We start from the raw sequence: 20,849 nt of genomic DNA on the forward strand, positions 1-20,849 counted from the left end.
GGAGCTGCTTCGGGGTCGGTCGGGTGAATGTGAACAGGCTTCGTCTCACGGACGACTGGAATGCAGACTCTGTGGCGGGCTTCTTGGATCGCAGCAAGTCACTCGGATCTGCGTTTTGCTTGTATTCTTCGAACTCGACCGCTGTCACTTGGGAATCGGCAATCTTGGAGCCCTTCTGAAAGCACTTCTCTGCCTTTTTCCTATCACCGGTGACAGTGATCACACCTTTGGGACCGGGCATCTTCAGTTTGAGGTACACGTAACATGGTCGAGCCATGAACCGTGCATAGGCTGGTCTCCCCAAAATGGCATGATATGCACTTTGAAAATCCACGACCTCAAACGTCAACTTTTCTTTGCGAAAATGCTTCGAATCACCAAACACTACGTCCAAAGCTATCTGGCCGAGTGACTCGGCCTTCTTCCCTGGTATAACTCCATGGAAGCTCATGTTACTAGTGCTCAGTCGGGACATCGGAATGCCCATACCTTTCAATGTGTCTGCATACAATAAGTTCAGCCCACTTCCACCATCCATCAGCACCTTTGTCAGTCGAGTGCCTTCGACAACTGGATCGACCACCAAAGCTTGCCTCCCGGGGGTGGCAATATGAGTCGGGTGATCAGATTGGTCGAATGTGATGGGTGTTTGAGACCACTTCAGATAATTTGCCTTTGCTGGGGCAACCATGTTCACCTCTCGGTTAATCACTTTCAGTCGACTTCTGCTTTCCACATCTGCAAAGATCATCAGAGTGGAGTTGATATGCGGATATCCTCCCTCACTGTCCTCTTTGTCTTCGGCCTTGTCCGACTCCTTCTCCTTGTCCTTAGACTGTTTTCCCTGAAACTGCTGGATCAGGAGTCGACATTGGCGAGTGGTGTGCTTTGGGTAAATGATATTCCCCTCTTCATCTTTCTTCGTGTGAATGTGACACGGCATATCCATCACGTCGTTCCCCTCTTTATCCTTTACCTTCTTGGGGTTCCAGGATCCTTTTGGTTTCCCCTTAAACTTTCCTTGAGTCACGGCCAGAGCCTCTCCAGGAGCTGCCGGTTCAGCCTTCCGCTTCTGTTTCCGACTGGTGTTTCCTTTTTCCGACTGACTCGGCTTGTGCTTGCCGCTTCGGAGTCGGTCTTCTTCTTCGCCGTTGGCGTACTTGGTAGCAATCTCCATCATCCGACTCAAGGTCATGTCACCGGTTCGACCAAATTTCAAACTCAGTTCTCTGTTCTTGACGCCGTCTTTGAAGGCGCATACTGCCTGATGATCAGAGACATTTTCCACAGTGTGGTGCAAAGTGATCCACCTCTGAATATACTCTCTGAGAGTCTCATTAGTTTTCTGCACGCAAACTTGCAGCTCTGTCAATCCCGCTGGTCGCTTGCAAGTCCCTTCAAACGTTCTGACGAACACTCGGGACAGATCTTCCCAAGTGTAAATGCTGCTAGGAGGTAATTGAGTCAACCATGCCCTGGCAGAACCCTCCAACATGAGGTGCAAATGCTTCATGGCCACCTCGTCGTTCCCACCACCGATCTGAACTGCCACTCGGTAGTCTTCAAGCCAAGTTTCAGGCTTAGACTCACTAGTGAACTTGCTGACTCCTGTTGCCAACCTGAAATTGGGGGGGGATAACTGCGGCTCTGATAGCTCTGCTGAAACATTCAGGACCAGAAACATGTACTCGACTGCTCGTGGGTACATCTCTGTCGAGTGCGCCTCGATGGGCTCTGTTCCGGTCGACCAACCCTTGCACGATAATGGATCGCGCGTCGAAGCCTGGCTCTCTGGGGTCAACTGGAACCCTACGCCCTGTACTGTACTGACGCCTATCATCTGGCTGCCGAGGAGCGTAAGACCCACCCCTCGGAGGGGAATAGGGCACTCGACGCCTATCATCTCGGTCGAGTCTGTCGCCATATTGATCTCGCCGATTCTCACGCCCTTCGCGCCGCGGAGGCGATCTGGGGCTGTGAGCCGACTGAACCGTATTCACAGTGACAGATCGACTGTGAATTCTGTTGCGCGACTGAGACACGGCTGAATTCTGATCTCCTGCTGCCCGGAGCAGATCCCTGATCTGCAGCAAACCTCTGCCAGCTTCCGACTGCGAAGGCTGAATGGACTCTGCTATACGGGTCGCAGCTGCTAAATTCTGAATTGGGGTTCGATATACCTGAGTCGGCGGGAAGAGTTGTCGTCGACTGGTGTCGGGAACTCGTTGCCGCGCGCGCTCGTCGAGTGCTCGCTGGAGGTTCTCCAGTCGAGTGCGCTCGGCCAAATTGGCCAGACGCGCCTCCTCCAAGGCACGAGCCTCGGGGGTTTCTCCTGCGATGGGAATACGCAGGGGATCCTCGTTCCTGCGGCGAAGCTCTTCTCTTTGCAGAGAGTCGAGTGGCTCGGGCTGGTACTCTTCGTAGTCTCGTGCAGGGTCGCCGCCGTCACCTGCTCCACCACCACGGGCGAAGCCAGGAGGGCTGTGGGGCCCGTCGACCATAAAGATTTCCGCCGCTGGATCACTGCTTCCGCACTCGGATGCAGTCTCTCCGGAGCCAGTCGACTGATCGAACAAGCCGTAGAGAGATTCGTTGGGCTCGATTGCCGCAACTTGTGTAGTGGCCGATTGGCGAGCCACCGCGTGACTCACCCATCGCTGAAGCCTCGACCGGCCCGAGCGCTTGCGCTGGCGGGAGACCGGGAGGGTGGACGATGGAGGAACCGACCGATACTGGGTCGACGGTTGCCGTAGCAGAACGCCGCGGACACATGCGCGAAAATGCGTCGCACCGCGGACGGGGAGCGCGTCTACGTCGAGTGGAGCCTCCTGGAGCCATGCGGAGTCGTCGGCGATGAAGGTGAGGGTGCCGAGACGGATCTCTTGACCCTCGACCAAAACTCCAGCAGACACCATGATGAGAGTACTCGGAAGAATCGCAACTTCTCCACAGAATTGCTAAAACACCTGCCCCAAGGTGGGCGCCAACTGTCGTGGTTCTAAGCCTGACAGTAGAGTGGGGGGTAGGTATGGAGAGGCAAGGTCCTAGCTATAGAGAGGTTGTAAACACAAAGGATGTACGAGTTCAGGCCCTTCTCGGAAGAAGTAACAGCCCTACGTCTCGGAGCCCGGAGGCGGTCGAGTGGATTATGAATGTATGAATTACAAGGTGCCGAACCCCTCTACCTGTGGAGGGGGGTGGCTTATATAGAGTGCGCCAGGACCCCAGCCAGCCCACGTAGGAGAGGGTTTAAGGTGAGTTAAGTCTGGGGCGTTACTGGTAACGCCCCACATAAAGTGCCTTTACTATCATAAAGTCTACTTGATTACAGGCCGTTGCAGTGCAGAGTGCCTCTTGACCTCCTGGTGGTCGAGTGAGTCTTCGTGGTCGAGTCCTTCAGGACAGTCGAGTGAATCCTCGTTGGTCGACTGGAAGGCGACCTCTTCTAAGGATGTCCTGGGGTAAGTTACTTGGATCAGGTCCATGACCCTACCCTAGGTACATAACCCCATCACCAGGGGTTTCCCCCGGAACCTCACCCGCACGCCAGATCCGCCAGGCCGGCCATAGGGGACGCCGAAGCCGCCGCCAAGGACCGGCACCAGCACGGATCGGGACAGATCGAAGCAGGGGCGGATCTTCTACATGGAGCCATGACGGATTGCGAGGAGCCGCCACTGCGCCAGCGTCCGCAGCCCCCACGCCGCCCGCGCGGCCGTGGGAGGCTGCCCACCAGAGCCCGCCGGCACAGCCCGCCGGCTGCACCGCGCCCATCGGTCGGGGCCGCCACCCCGGGGAGTAGGAGGCGCCATCACCCCTGCAAAACGGATCTGGACAGGCCCCAGATCCGCCGCCACCGAAAGCCACGGCCGGCCACCCACGCTGCCCACGCAGCCGTGGTTGCCCAGCCCCACCAAGAACCCCTGGGGCCGCCGCCCCAGCATCCGGACTCCGCCGCCCCGCATGGCGCCCAGGGGCACCGCTGCGTGCCAGCCAGAGGCCCCTCGAGGAGAAAAGGAGGCGAGCCCGCCACCGCCGTCCGCCGGACGAGCTTCGCTCGCCGGCTTCCTCCGGCGGCGGCGGGGGAAGCAAGTGGATGGGGGTCGGGGGCGGCGGCTAGGGTTCACCCGAGCCGCCCCCCTGGAGGCAGCGCGAGCGAAACGTTTTTGTTCAAAGTCAGAACAATCGGTGTGCGTCTGCTGCTCGTGTGGTGGGTCGCTTTCTTTTTACCGTCTCAATAGATGCAGCATGTCTCTCCCATGACATTACCATGCATGTGCTGTCTACTTGATTAGCACAATTTTTCCTTGGAACTTATTTTAGAGCTAGATTAGCACGAGTGGCGGCGCCAAATTTGACCCTGCGGCGCGCCCTGGAAGTCAAACATAGCACATATACATGATGAGTCACTGTCTCCATATATTTGTATAAGGCTGGTTATAGTGGGGAGTAACTTAGATTAGTGTCATATGCATGACACTAGTCTAAGTTACTACCTTCATAATGCAAAGTAATATAATAGTAGTGTCATAGATGGCTTTATTTATTAGCTTGTAGACTCATTTTATCTTGGAAAGCGCTATGTTACAATAACATATTATGTTACTACCTCACATTAAATACTTGCCATATAAGCAAAAATTTCTTGAAGTGCGCTATGTTATTATCTAAGTTACTCCCACTATGACTAGTCTAACGCCGAATAAGAACCGTCGTATTTTTTTTTTCTTTAGGGGTAATAAGGGGCCGTGGTTATGTCTTTCTTTAAGCGAGACGGAGAACCGCACCTCGCATTAAGGGAAGCCCATAGTATTCCGGTCCAATTGGATTTTCTTCCTTCCTTTGTTTCGTTCGTTGTTCGTTGTCCTGTTCGTTTCTTTTCCTTCCTTGGTCCGTTTGTTCATTTATTTATTTCTTATTTTCTTTTTGACTCTTGTTTATGTTTTTAAAATATTTAACCCATTTCCACAAAGAAATAGAAATAAATAAATACTCCCTCCGTTTCTAAATATAAGACCTCTTAGAGATTTCACTACAAACTATGTAAGGAGCAAAATGAGTGAACCTACACTCTAAAATATGTCTATATATAATTGTATGTAGTCTGTATTATAACCACTAAAAGGGCTTATATTTAGAAAACGGAGGGAGTATAAACCAAAATGCTTAATTTTTTTTAAGGTGTTCATCTCAAATTGAAAATTTTCATGCAGTATAAGAAATTGTTTGTATAAGTTTTGAAAAACATTTCGCCATTCAAGAAAATTATTGTTGCATCAAAAAACCTTTGTGTGGCTCAAATTTCTGGCCTTGTTCGTGCGTCGTGCACTTTGCAAGTTGATATATTAAACTGAACTCATGAGACAAGTATCACAAGTTTATGTACTGACATGCACATGGGTGGGCCTAAGACCTAGGTTAGGAACATTTAAGCCCTAAGCAAGTTTGGCCCAACCCACTAAACTGTAAAGAACAACACCTGCTTGCCCAACATAGGCCCCTCGTTTGCAAGATATTGTGGGTGTTCTATTTGTTTTCTATCAAGTAAAACCCCGCAAAAACTAGGGCTGATGCAGACGCATGGGACGGTGCTATCTCAAAACCATATATATTTCGTATTGTTGTCGAATGTTTAATGAAGTTGTGAGGCATGGTCTGGACATGAGCCCCAAGCCCATGGCTGGACTGTGCGCCTGCTTTCGTAAGTGCTTTCCAGTGATTCCGCTGCATACATGGTTTAATGTATCGATGGCATCATGGCAATATGCAGAGCATGAGAGAAGCTGCTAGCGATTGGTAGTATCTTACGCGTGCAGAGTTTCTGCAAGCGAGTACACATGCACTTGGATGAACAGTAAAAAGTCTAAAATATATATTTGTGAGACATTGATGTGTGTTTCACATGCTTGCAAGTTTTCAGGATATGAGGTGTATGAGGTGCTTTTGATGCTCTTGGGCCTATGCACCCTTGTATCTGGCTCGGACGGCGTTCCTTGATAGCTAGTTATGTGTTTTATGTGTGGTTTTTGCCCGTTTTCCTTAATTAACCGTACTTGTTTGGTTTTTGGGTCCGGTTTCCCTTATTAACTGGATCAATTCTCTTCTTCTATAATGCAATGCGGGAGCTCCCCGCCCTCTGACGAGGTTTTGTCAAAAAAGTTTTCAGGATGGAATAACGTTCATGCAGGTCTTGGAAAAAATGACATCGGTGTCTTCAAATAGATTATTGTTGGAAGCATTTGGGAGCATCAATTTTGTTTTGTTGCCCAGGCCTCTATGAATGTGATTCTATCACGAAAATTTGCATGCAAGTGAAACACTCGTCAACAGAAAATAATTAAAAAAATTCTTTTAGTACCGTTTGAATTTTACGGTTCACATCAGGTGCATGTGAGCTCGTGCTCAGGAGAGCACTTTCTACTCCTATTCTTTCTTTTTGAGAGAGAGAATCTAGACTTCTATTCAAGGTCGCCGGAGCAGAAAATCGATGAAAGATTCACGGTCCAATGCATGCATGGACCGACGAAGTAAATAGAATGGAACATGCGTGGGTACATGGACAACGCTACAACGTACATACAGACTTGAAAGAAATAACACACTAACATATTACAACCTTTTGAGTTCGTGCCTGAAAAGGTTAACTGGACCTATAGGGGAGAGGTGTTCCCGCTTGAGATCGAGTTCGAGGACACTGATCTATTTGCTGATGCGGTTAATCGTAACGATGTTGACATGCACGACAGAGATGGCAATACGGGGGCCAAGGGGTCACCGTCAGATGAGCCCACGCGAGAGGGGTCTAACGGTTCTCACCCAGCTCAGTCGCCTGGGGATGGGACCGGGGTTGAGCCTGCAGCATCACCAGCGGTGCCCATGACTACTCTGCGTTTTGGGTCCTTTGAGCCAGCCACGGCACCTCCCAGACTATGGAGTGACCGGGTAGATTCTGATGATTACCTTGAGCACACGCTCCCTCCGTTGGAGTTCGAGGGGGATGATTGCTTGTCTGCTGGACGGCCGACGAGGACTTTGGTCAGGGCTACGGTGAGGAGGCCGGAGGGTGCTTCTCTTGCCCTGGCGCCTCACGTGGACGCGACTCCGGTGTCGGCGACTGCGTGCGCGATGAGTTGTGGAGGAGGGGGTTCGGGGCAGGTGGCCCCGTCTTCTCCCATCCCCATCCCGACCTCGGTGGCGTCGGTGACGCCGGCCCCGAGGGGATCAGCCGGTGCTGGGAGAGGAAGCCCGAGGCAGGCGGCCTCGGCTCCTGCTACTCCGATGGTGGTGGTAACCACCGCGGCAGCAGCTGCGTTGGGGGGGTGCTGGGGCAGGAGGCCCTGGCTCCTCCTTCTTCCCCGACGGTCAGGAGGACTGCTTCTCCCTCGCTGATGGCTCAGCCGTCTGAGCCGGCGGCTGGGGTGGGAGGAGGGCGCGGGCAGGTGGCCCCTGTTATCCCTTCTTCGCTCCCACCCATGGCTGGGGGCCCTGGTGTGGGGCACCCGTTTGAGGGGATCGGGAGCCCGCCGACGCCTTCTCTGGTAACCTCGGTAGACCCTTTGAGGGACTCTGTGCCAGGTTTCACTAGGGAGGAGGTTGTCGCGTTTGGCAGGATCCCGGACCCTATCTCCGCGGGGAGACGGATGAGTGCTCGCATCCTCGACATCCCCGAGGTTGACGATATGCAGCAGCGATGCGCTATGAGGGCAGGCAAGCTTCAGGAAGCTGCTTTATCTTCTGGTATGTCCGTCAACTTATCTAATTCCTTATTGCATTTTTCTAATGAAGAGATATAAATAATGCAAACCAATTAGGAGTTTCACTAGGTGATACAGATAGTGAGATTACCAATTCGGTGAATGATCTATTAGATTTGGAGGCGGAACGTGCCTTAGAGGTTATTCGTAATCTTGCAGCAGTTAAACCTATGAATGATGATGAGATTGATGCGTTAGGGGTTAGAGTGCTTGATAATCTGTGTGCGGATCTAGCACCCCCCAATCATGATTCCGAGGAAGATGATGTACCCATAGAGAAGGAGGCTAGCATTATATGTGAACCCGGTTATGAGGACCGGGTGACTGAGCCTAGTAAACCTAAGCATAAGTGGAAACGGAAGATCTATCCAGATTCCGCAGTTCGTAGGAGTGCTAGGATTCGAGTTACTAAAAAATTCCATGATGAACTATGAGAGGAATTTTTTGAAATAGCAGAGGTCTGAAGGACTTGGCTAAAAGAAGATTCCTAGCTGAGGCAGCTCTAGAGCAGAGGTTAGATTTTGTTGCTCTATCGGAGACGGGTAGAGATAACTTTGCGCCCCAGTTTCTCTCTTCTCTTGTGGGTGGTATTGATTTCGATTGGCATTGCCTCCCTCCACGAGGAAGATCGGGTGGTATCTTACTAGGTGTGAGATGCGATTCGCTTGAAGTCCGAAGTGTCGTGATGGGAGACTTCGCGGTCAAGTTTCGAGTCAGGTCTAGGGTAGATGGTTTTAACTGGGCTTTGGTGGCGGTTTATGGTGCCGCACAGCCTGAACTTAAAGCGGAGTTTCTGGCGGACCTTGTTCGAATCTGTGGGTCAGAACAGCTTCCAATTTTAGTTGGAGGTGATTTCAATATCATCAGGAGGAGAGAGGAGAAGAACAATGATAACTTTGACGGCAGATGGTCGTTTATGTTCAATACCATTATTGAAAGCTTGGATCTGAGAGAGATAGAGCTTTCTGGGAGAAAGTTCACCTGGGCTAATGCTCTACCAAACCCAACCTATGAAAAACTTGTGAGTACTTGCGAGCGTGGAGTGGGAACAAAAGTTCCCTCTGGTTACGGTGCAAGCTCTTTCGAGGGGAATATCTGATCACACCCCATTGTTCGTGGACTCAGGGGAGCCGAACCATGAGGGTAACAAGAATACCTTCTCCTTCGAGATGTCTTGGTTTGAACGTGAGGGGTTCTTGGACTTGATCGCCAGGGAATGGGATAGAGGTGTAGGAGGCAAGAATGCGATAGAGCATTGGCAGAATAAGATTAGGCATTTAAGAAGTTTCTTACGGGGTTGGGCTAAGCACCTCAGTGGTGTGTATAAGATTGAAAAGGATAGACTCCTTACTCTTATACAGGCCCTGGACATACAGGCCGAAGTCGATATCTTGTCACCAGCTCAGCTTCAGGTTAAAAATGAGGCGGAAAAGAGGCTGAAAGAACTGCTTCGCGAAGAAGAATTGAAGTGGGCTTTGCGTGCCAAAGTCCGCAAAGTGGTCCAAGGGGATGCGAACACTCAGTTCTTCCATTTGATAGCTAATGGCAAGCACAGAAAGAAGCATATCTTTCAGCTTGAGCAAGATGAGGGCACTATTTTAGGTCAGGATAACCTAAAAACATATATTACCGATTATTATAAGCAGTTATTTGGACCTTCGGAGGATAATTGTGTGTCCCTCGATGAGTCCAGGACTGAGGACGTACCTCAGCTATCAGCTGCTGATAATGATATTCTGGTTGCCCCATTTTTGGAGAAGGAGGTTTTTGATGCTATTGCACAGATGAAAAACAACAAGGCTCCCGGACCGGATGGATTCCCGGCAAAGTTCTATAAAAAGTGCTGGCACATTATTAAGGGGGATTTAATACCTATGTTCCATGATCTGTTCTCCAGACAGCTTCAATTATTTCACTTGAATTTTGGGACTATCACACTGCTTCCTAAGAAGACAGATGCTGTGAGAATTGAGCAATTCAGGCTGATCTGTCTCCTCAATGTTAGTTTCAAAATTTTCACCAAGGTCAGGACTAACAGACTCACACAGATTGCGCATTCAGTGGTGCAACAGTCCCAAACTGCTTTCATGCCGGACAGAAATATCCTTGAAGGGGTGGTCGTCCTGCATGAAACTCTCCATGAAATCCATTCCAAAAAATTAGATGGAGTAATTTTTAAGGTGGATTTCGAGAAAGCGTACGATAAGGTCAAATGGCCATTCCTCCAACAGTCATTGCGTATGAAAGGTTTTGATGAGGCCTGGCGCCGACAGGTTGAATCATTTACGCAAAAAGGTAGTGTGGGAATTAAAGTTAATGATGACATAGGTCATTACTTCCAGACACATAAAGGCCTCAGACAAGGAGATCCGATGTCCCCTATCTTGTTTAACATTGTGGTGGATATGTTAGCAATCTTGATAGGAAGGGCTAAGGAAAATGGTCAAGTAGGTGGTTTGGTACCTCATCTTATTGATGGAGGTGTATCCATCCTTCAGTACGCTGATGATACAATCATCTTCATGGAGCATGACTTGGCCAAGGCTAGAAATATGAAGCTTGTGTTATGCCTTTTCGAACAATTGACCGGGTTAAAGATTAACTTTCATAAGAGCGAGCTGTTCTGTTTTGGTAGGGCCAAAGATGAACAGGATGCTTATAGGCAATTGTTTGGGTGCGAGTTGGGAGAGTTACCCTTCTCCTACCTGGGGATTCCAATCCACCATCGTAGGCTGACAAACAGAGAGTGGAAGTGCATCGAGGACCGATTTGAGAAGAAACTGAGCTGCTGGAAGGGTAAGCTCATGTCATACCGATTAATCCTGATTAATTCGGTGCTCATGAGCATGCCAATGTTTCTCCTATCATTCTTTGAGGTCCCAGTTGGTGTTAGGAAGAGACTGGACTTCTAAGGATCGCGTTTCTTTTGGCAGGGTGATGAGCTTAAAAGAAAATATCGGCTTGCTAAATGGGATATCATCTGTAGACCGAAAGACCAAGGGGGTCTAGGTATTGAGAATCTAGAAGTTAAGAATAAATGCCTTCTTAGCAAGTGGCTGTGGAAGCTCTCATCGGAGACTGATGCTATGTGGGCTCAAATCCTTCGCAGCAAGTATCTCCAGACAAAAACTCTGTCCCAGGTTACAGTCAGGCCGACCGATTCGCCTTTCTGGAAAGGCCTGATGAAAGTCAAACAGGCCTTATTTAATAGGACGAAGTTTGTTATTGGAAACGGCTCGGGCACACGTTTCTGGGAGGATACTTGGCTTGGCGAGACACCCCTGGCCATCCAATATCCGTCTTTGTACCGCATTGTTCAACGACGTGAGGTATTCGTCGCATCGGTCTTTCAGTCTACCCCCCTTAATATCCAGTTCCGATGAACGCTAGCGGGCAACCGTTGGGAAGAATGGCTCCATCTAGTTAGGAGACTGATGGACGTCCAGCTTTCCCAACAACCCAATGAATTATGCTGGAAACTGACCAAGTCTGGAATATTCACGGTTAAATCAATGTATATTGATGTTATTAATTCGAACTCCATTCCTACGTCTAAGCATGTTTGGGATGTCAAAATTCCTTTGAAAATAAAGTGTTTATGTGGTTTGTCCATAAACAAGTTATTTTAACTAAGGACAACTTGATAAAGCGTAGTTCGACAGGACCTACTAGGTGTAGTTTCTGCAATCGGGATGAGACTATCAAACACCTCTTTTTTGATTGCCCGTTGGCCAAGGTACTTTGGCAGACAGTCCATATTGCTTGTTAATGCGTTATTTGGGACTTGGCTTAATGGGATTGAGCCTGGGTTCGCGAGACATATTCGGTTTGGAGTTTGTGCTTTGCTGTGGACTATCTGGACTTGCAGAAATGATTTGGTCTTTAACAGAATATCATGTATATATTTTTTGCAGGTCATATTCCGAACTACGGCACTGATCCGTTCATGGTCTCTACTCACCCAGACGGAGGCCAGGGAGCATTTGGTTACTGGATCTTTCCGCTGGGAGATGGTAGCTCGGGATATCTTCAACCGGTTTGGATGGCGGTCATGTAATAGGATAGGTTCTTAGTTTCCCTATCTAGTTTGAGCCGGCCGGTTGTGGCATCTTGTTCTGGCTAGTTGGTGTTTCTAGACTTTATTTGGCTCTGTGTGAGCTTTCTGTACTTTTCTTATTTTTGAAGACCTTTGGAACCATGTTGGTACTTCTTTATTTGGTTAATAAGATGGCCGTATGCATCGTTCTGATGCAGAGGCCGGGGAATCCCCTTTTCAAAAAAAAAACATATTACAACCAACTTGGAGAAAAGAATTCGCAACGAGCCAAGTAGCTAGCTAGCTAGCTAGCAGCTTCCTTCTCACGGCTGCTAGAGTGACCATCGTTTTTTCATCCTTCTCGGAGTCAAAGGAATCTCGGCCCATTGCATGCTGCGGTACCGTATATGTACAAAACAAAACAATATGAGTTGTACCTCTAGCGATGCCGCAACAGAGGTACAATGAGCTTGGGGATGAGCATGCTCGGTTGCACTTCTTTGTTGTGGCAATATTGGTGCAACATATCTTCCACTAACCCGTTCTTCCATGTGAGGCATAAGCACATGCATCGAGGTAGGTTACCTTTTCGCGAGCGTGTGGCATAAAGATTATTTGAAATTCAGTTCATACCCAAGGATGGTCAAGTTGCAGACGAGTTTACAGAACCAGTGTTTGCAACAGCTTCATAGATTTAGAAAAAAAAATCTTAACTTAGATAAGTTAGACTGAAGGAGGATGTTAAGATTTACTCCCTTCGATCCAAAATAAGTGTCGTGGTTTTAGTTCAAGATCGGAGGGAGTACTTAGTTAAGATGTTGTGGAATTCTCATAACCGATACGTCTATAAATCAGATTTTTGTTGGATCTCATTCTCGATTCACATGTTGTAACCTTTTTTTGTTGTAAATAAATGCTCTGGCAAGGCCGTTGCGACCCTTGCTGGTAGCATACTAGGGCCTCCTTTGATTCAAAGGAATTCTATAGGAATTTTGAAGGATTGAAATCCTTTGGAATTTTTCCTACTTTTGTCCTTTGATTCATAAGATTGAATCCCATCGAAATTTTTCCAATCGAATCTTTTGTACTACATTTCATAGAAAATCTAATATCCATTTCAACCTTTTTTTACAATTCCTTTGCTTTTCCCGTGAAATCAAACACTCCTTGCTAATACTATAGGATTTAAGTGGGCATGACACTCCAATCCTATACTTTTCCTATTCCTGCGTTTTCAAAATCCTGCGAATCAAAGAATCCCTAGGCCTCCTTTGGTTCATAGGATAGGAATAATATAGGAATAGGAAAATCATAGGAAGTGAGATGACATGCATCTCAAATCCTATAAAGAAAGAGATGTCATTTGATGTATAGGATAGGATTTTTTCCATTGAGTCTAGGCTAATATTTTTTTTCCCTTTAAAATGTGAAGGATTAATTCCTATCCTACGTAGGAATAGGAATCCATTCCTATAAACCAAAGGGCTTCAAAGGAATTTTTCCTACGAAATTCCTATCCTTTGCAATTTCTACAATATTCCTATGAACCAAAGGAGGCCCTAGAGGGTCTTCTGACCATCCACAGACCCGAATCAACCAAATACTTTTGATTTTGCAATGGGAATAGTTGCCCTAGCAACGTCATCCTAGTCCCTCGCCCACTCTGCAAACAATGATGATCCACGGCCCATCCGCACATTGACAAGGGCATCTAATGGCTAGGGATGCCCAAAACAGCAAATCCAACGGCGGAAATTGCTAGTGCCTTAAGATGGAGAGATTAAGGTCCAATTTTAATGTCTCTAAATGTATATATGGGGCCTCCCCTGTCTGCTTCATACACCGCAAGTTTTAGATTTGTCCACATATATAATTTTTTTTAGTAGAATGGTTCAGATCCAATTGATTAGGTGTTTATCCAATAATTCAAGTGTTTATCCTAAACTTCAGGACTATTTTGTTTCATACAAGTATTTAGTCATTGTAAAATGAATTGAGAATCGAGTTAAGAAAGAAGTGTGAGGTATGGGTCTCCTAATATGAGAGAACTTTAGATAAAAACTCGATTTAGTTAAGGATTTTTTGTATAAAATAAAAACATCGAGCTTAAAGCAAACAAAGGGAATGGAGAAATCTGATAAGCCTGGGAGGCTGGGACAAAGGGCACCTACATAATTATACACTTGCTTTGGACGGAAAACATTTTCTTGTTTACAAAAGAACCATGGCACAGACACACTGAACATATATAATTAGAAAACTTCATGATTTTCTCCAACATGATACAGTCAAGCAACTTCTACGCCTGCGAGGAGCGGTGTCGTCAAATCCGATTGAGTATGAATTTCCTGAAGGATTCAATTTTTTTCAATCAATTCCTGGCAAGTGGCAACTTAAGTTACGAGAATCAGACTTAATTAATTTAAGGGATGGACCACCTTCTGGGGAGGAGCGTTGTCAGTGAACCCAATGCCCTTCCTTTTGGTGGGGAAGATGATGAACACAAAACTGGACAGAAACGCCATGCCCATGGGCAGGTTCTTGAGCAGCTCCTCGGTGTTCCTGCTGGCGTCCGGGAAGAAGCAGTTCTGCAGCCCCACGTCGCTGAACGCCACCGTGAGGAAAACCACCGCTGCGAAGAAGGCGTGCACGAAGTCCAGCGGCCGGAGGCGGAGCCTCCGAAACTGGTCAAGATCGTTCCACTCCTGCCTTTCTTCCTCGCTGGAGAAGTTGAACACGTTGAAGCCGCGTAGTGTGGCGAAGCCATAGTATAGCTTTCCATCGCGGCGACCGACAACGCTGTCGGTGAAGGCAAAGAAGAGGCACGAGACGGTGAGGACGGCGACCAGCGCCCCGGTGAGCCACTGGTTGGAGCTCTCACACTTGCCGTGGTTGGTGAAGGACGGGGACAGTGCCTGGTATGCCAGCACCGTGCCCGTCGGCAGGAGCTGTGCTAGGTTCGAGACGCTCGACATGACCGTGGCCGGTGCAGGCCCCGTGGTAGGTGTTGGCGCTGCTGCGCCGGCGGCTGTTATCTTACCGTCGTCCTCGTTGGTCACTGGATGTATCTGGATCACTGTGGGCGACGCCGAAGAAGAAAATGCCATTGTACGCGTACTTTGTGCTTGATGTGTGTGCTGGCTCTGAAAGTTGGAATGCTCCAAACGGATCGACACGTTGAGGTTTATATAGAGGCACGTATTGCTGAATGATTCCAAAGTTCAAATTTAAGTAGGTGTTGGCGCGTTGACTAGTCTTTACTTGGTATTGCTGAATGCATGCTGAAGGGCTCTACACTACACGATTGCATGTACCTGGTCCCAACTCTCTAGCTAGTTTTGGTGAATGGTTAATTAGTGTAAGTTGTAGTTAACTTATAACCAACTCGTGTGACATGGAGTATATAGTTTACAGACAGCACGTGAATTTAATTGGTGATGTATGCTATGCAAGTCTTCTTCCAGGAAGGCGAGGAAGGAGAACAAGTCGTAGCTAGTCATCAGCTTTTACGCAAGTACGCCACTTTTTACTCACGTTATTAATTTCCTCCTGATCTCCTTTCAAAAAAACCTGATGCTCTACCCCGTTCCAAGCTACATCCCACATAAAATAAATACCAACAAAGTCATTATTGCTGAAAGCATAACTGAACAAAAGAGGCCATTTATTTTGGAAGTGAGGAGGCACTGTCTCATGAAGATTATAAAACTGTAGCAGTTGACAAAAGGATATAATTTCTCTAGAAACACCCAGTAAACATAGATGCACGCACGTGTAAAACGCCCAGTATATTTTTTTGCATAGTTATCCTAAATTTAGCTGTTTATCCTAATTTACGTAGTTATTATCCTAAATTACTGTACTAATTAATTTTATACAAGTATGTTAATCATTGTAAAATATGGTGGGGTAGATGAAAGAAGTGTTGTTTCGCAAAATGGGAGAGACCTCTTGAGGCAAGCAAGATTTATAGCTCATGATTATCTTTTCAAAATAACAACGTCGATCGTAAAGCAAACAAGGGAATGGAGGGCTGTGATAATTGATATCGTAGGAGGCTGTGATGTTTTCATACCCTTCGTGGATGGGCAAAGCATACACATGGGATTTATAAGGCTGAGAAGGAAAGGCTCCTTCTACTTATTCAATCCCTCGATATAAAAGTTGAATCCACTATTTTAGATACCAGAGAGCTGGAAACTAAAGCGGAGGCGGAGTTGAGACTGAAAGAACTCCTTCGAGAAGAGGAATTGAAGTGGGCATTGCGAGCTAAAGTTCGCAAAATCACTCAAGGGGATGACAACACTCAATTCTTTTATATTATTGCAAATGGCAATCACCGAAAGAAGAGGATATTTCAGCTTCAGCAAGATGAGGGGACGATTCTAGGACAAGAGAACCTTAAAGTTTATATAACTAATTACTATAAGCAGTCGTTTGGACCTCTGGAGGATAATTTTGTATCCTTAGATGAGTCCGGGGTTGAGGATGTCCCTCAACTTGCGGCAGATCAGAATGATATTCTGACCGCCCCATTTACGGAGAAAGAGGTGTTTGAGGCCATTGCACAAATGAAAAACAATAAGGCTCCAGGGCCGAATGGTTTTCCGGCGGAGTTTTATAAAAAGTGTTGGCATATTATCAAAGGAGATTTGCTCCCGATGTTCCATGATTTATTCTCTAGACAGCTTCAGTTGTTTCAATTAAATTTTGAAATGATAACTTTACTTCCTAAGAAAACAGAGGTTGTTCGTATCGAGTAGTTCAAGCCTATCTGTCTTCTTGATGTAAGTTTCAAAATTCTCACCAGGGTCAGGACGAACAGGCTTACACAGATTGCGCACTCTGTGGTGCACCCGTCCCAAACTACGTTCATGCCGGACAGAAACATCCTAGAAGGGGTTGTGGTCCTGCATGAAACGCTCCATGAAATCCACACGAAAAAATTAGACGGAGTTGTTTTTAAAGTGGACTTTGAGAAAGCGTACGATAAGGTCAAATGGCCTTCCCTTCAACAGGCTTTGCGTATGAAAGGTTTTGATCAGGCCTGGAGAAGCCAGGTAGACTCTTTCACGCAAAAAGGGAGTGTTGGGATTAAAGCGAATGATGGCATAGGTCACTACTTCCAAACACACAAAGGACTGAGGCAAGAAGATCCGATGTCGCCTATTCTTTTCAACATAGTGGTTGATATGTTGGCAATCCTTATAGGAAGGGCTAAGGAGGCGGGCCAGGTAGGAGGCCTGGTCCCGCACTTAGTTGATGGAGGTGTATCCATCCTGCAGTACGCTGATGATACTATCATCTTCATGGAGCATGACTTGGCAAAAGCGCGAAACATGAAGTTGGTGTTATGCTTATTCGAACAATTGACCGGTTTAAAGATTAACTTCCACAAGAGCGAATTGTTCTGTTTTGGAAGAGCTAATGATGACCAAGATGCGTACAAACAACTGTTCGGGTGTGAGTTGGGGGCTTTACCTTGTACGTATTTAGGTATATCAATTCACCATCGTAAGCTGACCAACAGAGAATGGAAGTGTATTGAGGATCGATTTGAGAAGAAACTGTGCTGCTGGAAAGCAAGCTAATGTCATACAGAGGCCGACTAATTCTTATTAATTCAGTCCTCACGAGTATGCCCATGTTTCTTCTTTTCTTTTTTGAGATTCCTGTGGGAGTCCGGGAGATGCTAGACTTCTATCGATCTCGTTTCTTCTGGCAGAGTGATGAGCTAAATCGAAAGTACAGACTTGCTAAATGGGATATAATCTGTAGGCCGAAAGACCAAGGGGTTCTAGGCATTGAAAACCTGGAGGTGAAGAACAAATGTCTTCTTAGCAAGTGGCTGTTTAAGCTTTCTGTCGAGACGGAGGCCACTTGGGCTCAGATCTTACGTAACAAGTATCTCCACTCTAGAACCTTGTCCCAGGTGACAGTGAGGCCGACTGACTCGCCTTTTTGGAAAGGGTTGATGAGAGTTAGATCGCTCTTTTTCAATAGAACAAGATTCATAGTTGGAAATGATACCGCTACGAGATTCTGGGAGGATACATGGCTAGGGGAGACACCCCTAGCACTCCAATATCCGTCTTTGTATAACATTGCTCAGCGTAGAGACGCTTACATTGCAACAGTGTTGCACTCTACTCCGCTCAACATTCAATTTAGGAGGACGCTAGTAGGGAGCCGTTGGGAAGCCTGGCTCAATCTCATGAGAAGATTGATGGATCTCCAGTTGTCTCAACAGCCCGATAAGCTGTGCTGGAAACTAACTAAGAATGGAGAGTTTTCGGTTAAATCCATGTACTTGGACGTTATCAACTCTAGCACGATTCCCGGATCGAAACATGTTTGAAAAGTCAAAGTTCCTTTGAAAATCAAAGTGTTTATGTGGTTTGTACATAAACAAATTATCTTAACAAAGGACAATTTGGCAAAACGCAATTGGACAGGGTCTATGAGATGTAGCTTTTGTGACCAACATGAATCAATCAAACACCTCTTTCTCGATTGCCCTCTAGCAAAAATTATGTGGCGAACGGTTCACATAACATTTAACATTACTCCTCCGAATTTCATCACCATGTTATTTGGGACGTGGCTTGATAGGATAGATTTTGACACAGCGAAACACATTCGTGTAGGAGTTTGTGCGTTATTATGGGCAATCTGAAATTGCAGAAATGATTTGGTCTTTAACAGAACAACAAAAATTCATTTTTTACAGGTTATCTTCCGAGCCACTGCGTTGATCTGTGTGTGGTCGCTACTCACTCCGACGGAGGCCAGGGAGCGTTTGGTTACTAGATCTACCCGATGGGAGATGGTAGCACAGGATATTTTTAACCGGTTTGGATGGCGGTCATGTAATAGGATAGGCATTTAGTGTTTCTATCTTTTTTTGCCAGTCGGTTGTGGCTTTTCTACCTTTGTTTTTGCTCTTCGTGAGCCTTCTTTTGGTTTTTGTTCGAGACATGGAGACTTGTGTTGGATCTTTCACTTATTAATAATCTTGGCCGTATGCATTGTTCTGATGCAGAGGCTGGGGCGAACCCCCTTTTTGAAAAAATGGTAGAAAACACTTTGTTTATGTGACAACTATGACATACTATATACGCACTCCGTTCCATAATGTAGTACATATATATTTTTAAAAAAAGTCAAACCTCGCAAACTTTGACTAAGTTTTTGGAGAAAAACATTTACATCTAGAATGTCAAGCATATATCATTAGATTCATTGTAAGAAGTAATTTCATATTTTATATATTTGGTACTTCATTGGAAAAAGCTTGCAAAGTTTGATTTTCAAAAACTTAATTGGAAAAAGCTTGCAAAGTTCGATTTTCAAAAAATCTGTACGCACTACATTATGGAACAGAGGGAGTATATACTTGAAAAACTTTATGTTTTTCTCCGGTGATACACAGTTAAGCACCTTTTGTTACACATTAGTTCCATTACTTTCAATCAAACTTTTCTTTTGAACTGGGTTACTCCCATTTTCATCACTTTCACATAACGGAACTACATTATCTGTTTATAGCAAACAGGATACGGGAAGAAAAGAGTGAATTCATGCAGTATTAAGAAACCCATCATCTAACTCAGCAATCAGCACACAGCAAACCTGATAGCACTATAACTAGTAAACCCTACAATGCAAGGACAAAAACGAAGGATAGCAACATCCACCCCATCATATTACAAGCCTGCACAAAATTTATTAAACACTTAATCAACATGGATGGCAACTACGTATATGTTTGTTGGTGTTTTGTTCTTACACTTATGGGAATCAAACTTTATTCAAGCTGGGATGGACGAACTTTTGGCGAGGAGTCGTGTCACTAAATCCGATGCCCTTCCGTTTGGTGGGGAAGATGATGAACACAATGCTGGAAAGGAACGCCATTCCTAGAGGTAGGTTCTTGAGAAGCTCTTGGTTGTTCCTGCCGGCGTCCGGGAAGAAGCAGTTCTGCAGTCCCACATCGCTGAACGCCACCGTGAGGAAAACCACCGCCGTGAAGAAGCCGTGCACGAAGTCCAGCGTCTGGAGGCGGAGCCTCCGAAACTCGTCCAGACCGGACCACTCCCGCCTCTCATCCTCGTCGGAGAAGTTGAACACATTGAAGCCGTGCGTCGTGGCCACACCGTAGTACAGCTTTCCATCATGGTGGCCAATGACACTGTCCGTGAAGGAAAAGAAGATGCACACTGCGGCGAGGACAGCGACCAGCGCCGCGGTGAGCCACTGGTTGGAGCCGGAGGTCTCGCATTTGCCGTGGTTGGTGAAGGACGGGGACAATGCCTGGTACGTCAGCACCGTGCCCGTTGGCAGGAGTTGCGCAAGGTTTGCGATGCCAAACATGACCCTGTCTGTGGTTGGCGTTGGCAGTGCCGCGCCAGCGGCTGTTATCTTACGGTCGTCGACGTCGTTGGTCAGTGGAGATATCTGGGTCACCATGGACGACGGAGAAGAAGAAGATGCCATTGTACCTACTACGTACTGTGCTCGATTTGGGTGGGCGCGTGTCCTAGCTAACTAGGAATGTTCAAGTTGCCGTTATATAGGCAAACTAATCCTATGCGAATGATTCCAAAGTCCAAAGCCCTATCAAGATATACATGCATGCATCTACCAGGGCTTCAACTCTCTAGCTAGCTATATTTAATTAAAAGCTGGTGTAACTTGTAATTAATTATAACCATGACTACTTAAGCCAGCACGTTAATTTCATTGGTACTAATACGCTATGGAAGTCTTCTTCCGGGAAGGCGAGGAAAGAGAACTAGCTAAGCATCGGCTTGTGCATAAGTGTATAATTTTTTTACTCACGTGAATTTCCTAGATGTCTCGCCAGGCTAGTTTATTTTCGTGGCCATGTCCGAAAGTGACAATGGTTACTGCGTGCTTGCACCAAAATGAATATGGGAGCCAATTGGAAGGCCACGATACACTATAAAGTGTGCATTGACTAAGCATTGAATGTGTTGGAGATTCATGATTTCGGATTCTGTTCATATACGACGAAGCATTAACATGGGCTTTGAAAC

General features: G+C 46.7%; 2 protein-coding genes across 2 annotated transcripts; both read right to left on the reverse strand.

Annotated features, from left to right (window-relative positions):
- Positions 1-14,023: 14,023 nt before the first annotated feature.
- On the reverse strand, positions 14,024-14,897 carry LOC123129799 (protein DMP10-like). The gene has a single exon (XM_044549819.1). The coding sequence runs from the start codon at positions 14,895-14,897 to the stop codon at positions 14,208-14,210; it is 690 nt and encodes a 229-aa protein (XP_044405754.1). The 3' UTR covers positions 14,024-14,207.
- Positions 14,898-19,590: 4,693 nt separating this feature from the next.
- Positions 19,591-20,286, reverse strand: LOC123129800 (protein DMP10-like). Its single transcript, XM_044549820.1, has one exon. It carries the CDS (start codon positions 20,284-20,286, stop codon positions 19,591-19,593), a length of 696 nt encoding a protein of 231 aa, XP_044405755.1.
- Between the last annotated feature and the right edge of the window lie 563 nt (positions 20,287-20,849).

Source organism: Triticum aestivum, chromosome 6A (assembly GCF_018294505.1).
Source record: "Triticum aestivum cultivar Chinese Spring chromosome 6A, IWGSC CS RefSeq v2.1, whole genome shotgun sequence".
Taxonomy (NCBI): domain Eukaryota; kingdom Viridiplantae; phylum Streptophyta; class Magnoliopsida; order Poales; family Poaceae; genus Triticum; species Triticum aestivum.

Bases quoted from the DNA above. Each gene is read 5' to 3' on its own strand.
- LOC123129799 (XM_044549819.1), bottom strand. From the start codon at position 14,897: ATGGCATTTTCTTCTTCGGCGTCGCCCACAGTGATCCAGATACATCCA.
- LOC123129800 (XM_044549820.1), bottom strand. From the start codon at position 20,286: ATGGCATCTTCTTCTTCTCCGTCGTCCATGGTGACCCAGATATCTCCA.